At 41.6% G+C, this 7,360-nt stretch overlaps 1 protein-coding gene across 1 annotated transcript; it reads right to left on the reverse strand.

Annotated features, from left to right (window-relative positions):
- Nucleotides 1-1,312: 1,312 nt before the first annotated feature.
- LOC121563404 lies at nucleotides 1,313-4,366 on the reverse strand. The gene is made up of 12 exons (XM_045216996.1): nucleotides 4,233-4,366; nucleotides 3,773-3,816; nucleotides 3,456-3,533; nucleotides 3,245-3,310; nucleotides 3,046-3,132; nucleotides 2,782-2,859; nucleotides 2,579-2,665; nucleotides 2,399-2,497; nucleotides 2,160-2,264; nucleotides 1,686-1,733; nucleotides 1,482-1,562; nucleotides 1,313-1,345 (listed from the first exon to the last, which is right to left on the reverse strand). The coding sequence occupies exons 4-12, from the start codon at nucleotides 3,278-3,280 to the stop codon at nucleotides 1,313-1,315; spliced, it is 654 nt and encodes a 217-aa protein (XP_045072931.1). The 5' UTR covers nucleotides 3,281-3,310; nucleotides 3,456-3,533; nucleotides 3,773-3,816; nucleotides 4,233-4,366.
- Between the last annotated feature and the right edge of the window lie 2,994 nt (nucleotides 4,367-7,360).

Genomic DNA, 7,360 nt, shown 5'->3' on the forward strand with positions numbered 1-7,360 from the left:
GGATTTGAAAGAAGTCATCAACGTAAGGGAATTTCGTCTTTTAACCTAAATCCAATTACGTTAATTTTGGGGGGGATTTCACATTGAATTCACATTAGTTGACAACTCAACCAAATGTAAATCAAAACGAGACGTTGAAATGACATCTGTGCCCAGTGGGAACTATATATCTGGTCTGATGAACGTTGCACAATTATGTAATTGGTTACCTGCTGGTTGAGCTCGGATAGTCCACTCAACACCATCCTCCCAGCGTGGGTGAGGTAATTGAGGGAGGTACTGTCAGAGGATGTCAGAGCCTGTGAGAACAAGACAGTACATTTACAAATAGTCCAGAAATGTTCATGAAGTGAAATACAAAAAGTGCTAAATTCACATTTTCTCACCTCCATAGCACGTCTGATACCGGCCAGCCTCAGAGAGAAGTTGGTTGTCCCTTGGTTTTCAAAGTAATGCCTGTAAATAGAAATGTTCAATAACAAATGTTCAACCTAAGAAGCTAAAACATCAGTGCCATGAAATTAAGAAATCATTTTATGTTAGCCTATATTATAACTGCAGGATTCAGAAAGACCATACCAATGTAGGATCTTAATTTGATCACTCTTTTGTTGCTGAGAATTTTCCTGCATGGCAGGAAATGCAAACTTGTAGCGTATTTGGAATTTTCAAGTTTGTAATTTCCACTTTTAAATTTTAGACTCGATTTGCCCTAACGAAAAATGTATCCTGTTGCTGCAGGATTATTTTCCTGCTGTAGCAAACTGTCTCAAATTAAGATCCTACATCTGTATAACTAAAGCAAAGGTTTTTACTATAGATGAACACATGAAAGCGAACCCACCGCAACTGGGGCACATCTGCAGCATTATTTTGCTCCTCCACAAACTCCTCCTCAAACTCCTAAAATAGACATCACATTAACTTAAACTCTACTAAACTGCATTTCACCTGCAACATCAACTGAAGCAGACAAAACATTCAGTGACATCATAACAATACTTTCATCTTGACCTAACAACTTGACCCTTGACAGACAACACAAACCTATCGATACCAAAACAATGACACACACCTGTACACACAAGTACAAATGAAATAAGAATTATTGACTGTAGAAATAGTTTTACCTGAGGAGTGCTGTCAGGGGTCTGGTCCTGGTCCTGGGTGGAGTGGTAAGGTGGAGGGGGACTGGGAGGGGAATCGGAAGGGAAAGGGGGGAGGCGTAGAATTCTGGGGAACTGGTGAGAGGAGCCAGAGGACGGCTCATGAGGGGTGGTGATGATGTCAGAGGTGGAGAACTGATATGCCATCATCTCATCCCCCCTCTCCTGGTACCCCTCCACTGTGGTGGAGATATCCACCTGCTGTTTAACACACAACATGTGACACTGTCAGCCCAACACTGAAAACCACCATATTGAAAACCCCTCAACCAAACACTGAAATAAATCATAACACAGAGAAACAACGGGGTGTACCTGGGCATCCTCATAATAGGTGAACTCAGACCTCCTCTTGACAAGGCAGGACATGAGTCCATGGATCCTTCTACCAAGGAACTAAAAATGAGGCAAGAGATTAGAACGTGTAATTTCATTTTCTGTCAACATGTATTTATTCAAATAGGTAAATGGACATTTGCCACTTTACATTTTTTCTGTGAAAAAATTGCCTGACTGTACCTTAATACCAGTCAGCTTCTTGTTGGTGAGGACCACCTGGACGAGACCCTTTAAAAGAGACAGAGAAACATTACATTTCATCCAGGAAATATAAGTAGACCTATAGCATGTGCGTCATTTGACACAAATCAGGTGCATTTGAGACGAAAGACCAGTTGAGAATCTCTCACCCATGGGTCCAGGATTTCTTCCTGGATGACTCTGCTCCACCACAGCTGCTTCTCTACACCCCTCACAATGCACAGGATGTCCTCTTCAGTCTCCAGACCTCTCTCTATATGTTAGCTGTAGATGTCTATAACATTTGGCAGGTGATTTCAGTTCTGAGTATAATCCCTGGCAGTGATATAGAGCCCACATGATGTTCGTACGACAAGTTTCCCCTAGGTTTCAATTAGGGACAGACATACAAAAGAAAACCCAGAGACAATTGGGAGTTCAAATACACAAATGTTAAGAATATGTCTGAAGTACCTGCACTCGTCCATAATGGATATTCCAGTAATGGAAATGAAACGAACCCCAGTTCCCAACCAGCTGCAACTTCTCATAGGGAAAACCAGAGTCTTCCCTATTTGGCTGAAAAACAAAGACATCCCCTAATTATAGAGATTGCTCTGTGATTAATAAGACACACAATTGTGGAGATAGAGGACATGGTAATGTGTACTATTACTAATCAGCTATGACTGTCTAATAATGTGATTGACTACCTGTGAATGGCTATCTGAAGGTGCTGACAGTTCGTCAAGCACTAGCCTCCCAGCTTCAGTGAGGTGAATGGTAGGCTCCTCAATAACCAATTTGGAAGTCTGTGAAAAAAAAGGGAACAGGGTAAAGTAAATTCTCCCTATAAGATCAGATGAGCTTTGGTTAATAATGTGTTTGGTTACCTGTGTGTTTAACACTGCAAGCTCTGTTACCAGCATTCTCCCAGCACGAGTGAGGTAGTAGACTGGTTTGGCCTTGGAGAAGACAGGCTATGAAGACAAGGGAATATGTTTTTTCATTATGTGGTTTTATAGAAAACTAGTGACTTGATGTTAATCTTTAATATCCTCTAAAGACCAGAGAGTATCAGAATGGATAGACTCACAAAGATAGGAACACACAAGGGTCCAGACCAAGGGATTAAAGCCAGACAGGACCGGTGCCCAACCTCCTCATCCACATACTAAGGAACAAGACAGGATTCAATTAAGAGTCAGTTTGAATGATAGACAGGTAGCCTATAGGACTGACAGACTGGAATAGGGAGGATCGCAAGAGGAGGCCACTGCATGATAGATTCTGAGACACTACACAGGTCTGTGTTGAAAGGTTAAGGAAACATCTGAGGTACCTGCATATGAATGGCTACCTGTTCATTTTGAGAGGACAGTTCATTCCATACCATCCTCCTAGCAGGAGTGAAACTGATGAAAATGGGCTGCTCCACTGTGAATATCTGTGAGAAAATGAGGGAACGAACATCAAAGTATTTCACTACCATAGTGGATACTGAAGGTAATCCTGCCTATTAGATCAGATGAGCTTTGTCCAATAATCTGCATGGTTACCTGCGTGTTTAACACTGCCAGCTCTCTCACCAGCATCCTCCCAGCTTGGGTAAGGTAATATGTTGGCTGCAGTTATAAAAAATAGGGAATATGTTTCCAGAAATGTATTTCCATATTGTTCTTCAGAAAACGTCATGTTTATGTTTAAAGTACATAAACCAGTTTTAAGACCAGAGAGAAGACCAAAGAGTATCAGAATGGATGGACTTACAGAGCTGGGAACCCACAGAGGTCCAGACCAAGGGATTAAAGCCAGACAGGGCCGGTGCCCAACCTCCTCAACCACATACTAAGGAAGAAAATCAGAATTAATTAATGAGTCAGTAAAATTACAGTTTGAATGACAGATTGTTATTGAACCAATCCTGCTAATGAAGCAGTATTGTTATAGCCTGGGTGCCAGTCTGTTTCAGCTCTCTGTCCACTCCTTATGGGATTGTGATGCCAATATCATATTGCCACGATGGAATTGGCAAGAGAGCGGAAAGACTGGCACCCAAGCTATTGATAGGGCTGCAGCATTCTTACCTGAACAAGGACTGGGTCCTCCTGGTCCAGGGTGGGCTCATTATCTTTATGAAAAACAATAAAGGATTGTTTTCTCTAAGTTTAAGAAATACTAGCTACAAGACACCAGACATCTGTCCATGTAGTTAGGCTGATCATATATTTACTTGTGTTTTATATTGTATGACATCAAATGTATTTATGTGTCTGCATAATGTACCAACATGTTCAATTAAACCTAAAGCAAGGGTTTGGTTTCAAAGGAGCAAGTTTGTTTGTTGTTGTTAATCTAGGGCTACACTGTAAAAAATGTCATCACCATGATTGCTACCTAAATGACACCCTATTCCCTATTTAGTGCACTACTTTTGACCAGCGCTTTTAACCATAGAACTATGGGTCCTGGTCAAAATAAGAAATAGGGTATTGGGTGGCATTTGGGACTATTACTATTTAGACATTGTCAAATATGTAAACTTACCCTCCTCAACCGTGACAACACGGTCCACGCTCTCCACGGTGGCCAGTGCATCCTCACCGATACCGTAATATTTGCTATATGTGGTCCTCTGTAGCTCAGCTGGTAGAGCACGGCGCTTGTAACGCCAAGGTAGTGGGTTCGAACCCCCGGACCACCCATACACACAAAAACTGTATGCACGCATGACTGTAAGTCGCTTTGGATGAAAGCGTCTGCTAAATGGCGTATTATTATTATTATTATTAAAGTAGACTGCCGAACCAGTCGCAAACAACAGGTCAGCTGCACACAGAAGCGACCTCTTGCGGAGGAATCTCAGCGGGTCGCTTTCAACAAACGACTGAACATAGACCTACTCATTATCGCTCTACATACTGCAGTGATTTTGACTGAGTTCAAAACCATCTGACAATTCTTTCTTAGAATTACAGGGATTTATAGGGACCATTAATACGTCAAAGTATTCCATAAGTCATGGTTGGCTATGTCACAATGGGATGAACATGTTTATCAAACTGATTAAAAAACACTCAACAGTGACATCAATTAAATTGAATTTTGAGCATGATTTGGGAGTTTATACAATTGTAAACTATGAAACCATTGTTTAGAGAACAGTAGGAGTATAACCATTTAGAAAATACTGTATCTATGGCTCTGAGTAGGAGTAGAAGGGACAGCGTCACAATGCGCTCGCCATGGTTCTGAAAAAGAACGTTCATCAGCTCTGTGATGTTCTAGGTGGAGACACTCACTGAACCACTCACTTTCACGTTCAAGGTGTCAAAGCGTTCAACCAACATGCATTGGACTAAAACATCATTCAAATAGTTACTAAAAAGCCTACAGATATGTTTTACATTATTATTTTAAATCTCCTACATAAATCAGCTGAGATAGCCTACTCTTCTCATCTCTTCGCCCTCCTGCCCTGGTGGTTATATCTGAGCGTTTTGATAACTGATTGATAATTTGGATTATTCATATCCAAAGTGAAATGCTGATTGTGTCATATTTATAATGTAGGCCTAGTAGCCCACGTTTCATGACATAACCCTAATCCTAAAATAGACTAAAATTGAAACCCTGGGCGAGCACACAAGCTCTGGCTGTACAGCCGGCAACAATAATACATCCAAAGAGGGTGGCTGTTGAGGAAAACCAGTACACCAACACAAATCTTCATTAGGAGATAAAAGTAATCAGAGGCTAAAAGAAAATGGCAGACAATAGAAATCGAATGCGTATGTTACGGCTGGTTAGTGTTTTAATTACGAAGGACTCCCACAAATCTATTGTCTCTCTAAAAAACTGTAGGCTGCATATTGGTGGTCAAAGTGGCCGAAACGGTGTAGTGATCCTCGCTAATACAGTGAGCCACTGATAGCTCCACTGAACCATATGCGCTGCACCCCGAAGTTAGCGACAGAAGAAGAGATACCATTGCCGCGAATGACGACAGGAGAAGAAACGGTCACTACCTCAAGAAGTCTGATATGAAGCTGAGCTGAGACTAGGTATGTAACAATGAAATGTCGTCCAATTGAGTACTCACTCTCTTAAACTTTAAATCTTGAAATCAATTATTTGTTTGTGCGTGTGAACATGATTTAGTGTGGGGAATGTAAACTCAGCTGATTTCGAACAGGTAAGATGTATTCCAAAGAATTGAACATAAATACAGGAAATGTGCGCAATAGAAGTAGGTATGTTTTTGTAACTGAGAGTAGAGTTATTAAACCAACATGACCATTTGAATTGTTTAAGGTTTCAAAGATGTCCCGTAAGAGACCTTTGCCAGGACAAAAGCGAAACCTTTTATTTTAGTTAAAGAACCAGCCAAGTGAGAAAAGACAGACAAACACACTGACAGAACAGCCAGAACGATTGATAGAAACGACAGAACAACAGACAGAGGAGCAACACAAAGGACAGAGAGAGCAGGAGACAGGACAGACTGACAAACAAGCAGAGGAGCAACAGACAGGACAGATTGACGCCCATGCAGAGGAGCAACAGACAGGACAAATAGAACAACCAACAGGGCAGATGGAAGAAGACACAGAGGGACAGAAAGAAGAGACCCCCAATCCAACAGCAGGGCCAGAAGAGTCGTGCTCTGGCTGGAGCAGCAACATATAGATCCATTTTCCAAAATGAGTGGACCTCTTCATGGCCATGTATTACCAGAGGGAGCCTCAACACGCACTACTGGTGTGCAGTCTGCCGTATTGAAAACTCATGTTGCCACCAGGGTGTGACAGATGTAGTGTGCCATATAAAAGCAAAAGGCCACCAAGATAAGCAACGAGCTCTCCAGTCCACAGCCACAATATCCCAATATGCAATGGCCGTTCCATCTGTTGGGGGTATGTCTGCACAAGAGGTTAAGGTATGATATGTGTAATGATTCTGTCAAGGTTCAGTCAAGAGTTTTGTGTTCTAGTTGATCACGGTAAAGTCATGGTTGATAGTTTTGACTAATTTGTGGTTTGTATTTCAGTGTAGTACAGTCCAGTTTTCTTAATTTGAGATCTTAGTTGCTGAATGTGTTTTTTACCTGTGCCCTATTATCACAGGCGTCTATTTTAAATAAACTATGGTCTTTTTGGGAGGATTAATAATTTTTTATTTCTTACAGACAAGAAGGGCTGAGGTCAAAATGACAGCTGGGTTGGTAGTTCACAACGTCCCCCTAGCCTTTGCGGACCACCTGGGGCCTCTCCTAAAAGAATGTTTTGGAGATTCGAAGACAGCGCAGGAGTACAGGTGTGCCAGGACTAAGTCATCCTGCATTACCAATGAAGCACTCGAGGAGATGAAAAAAGCCCCGTATACCCTTGTTACGGATGGGTCGAATGACACTGGTATTTCACAAATTATTTGAGAATTTTCTCCCCTGCAAAACATGTGCTTTGTGTATTTTTAAACATCTAATAACATGAACATCTGTATGATTCTAACTTGTCATTGTAGGAGTGGAAAAGATGAACCCGCTTACTGTCCGGGTCTTCATGGGCAGCAAAGTTGTCCACCGGTTCTTAAATATGTGCACAACAAGGGACGAGCTGTGGGCCAGCAAGTGAGATCTTCACCAAAATTAAACTCCTGTCATAACGGCTGATGTG

Source organism: Coregonus clupeaformis, unplaced genomic scaffold, assembly GCF_020615455.1.
Source record: "Coregonus clupeaformis isolate EN_2021a unplaced genomic scaffold, ASM2061545v1 scaf0882, whole genome shotgun sequence".
Taxonomy (NCBI): Eukaryota; Metazoa; Chordata; class Actinopteri; order Salmoniformes; family Salmonidae; genus Coregonus; species Coregonus clupeaformis.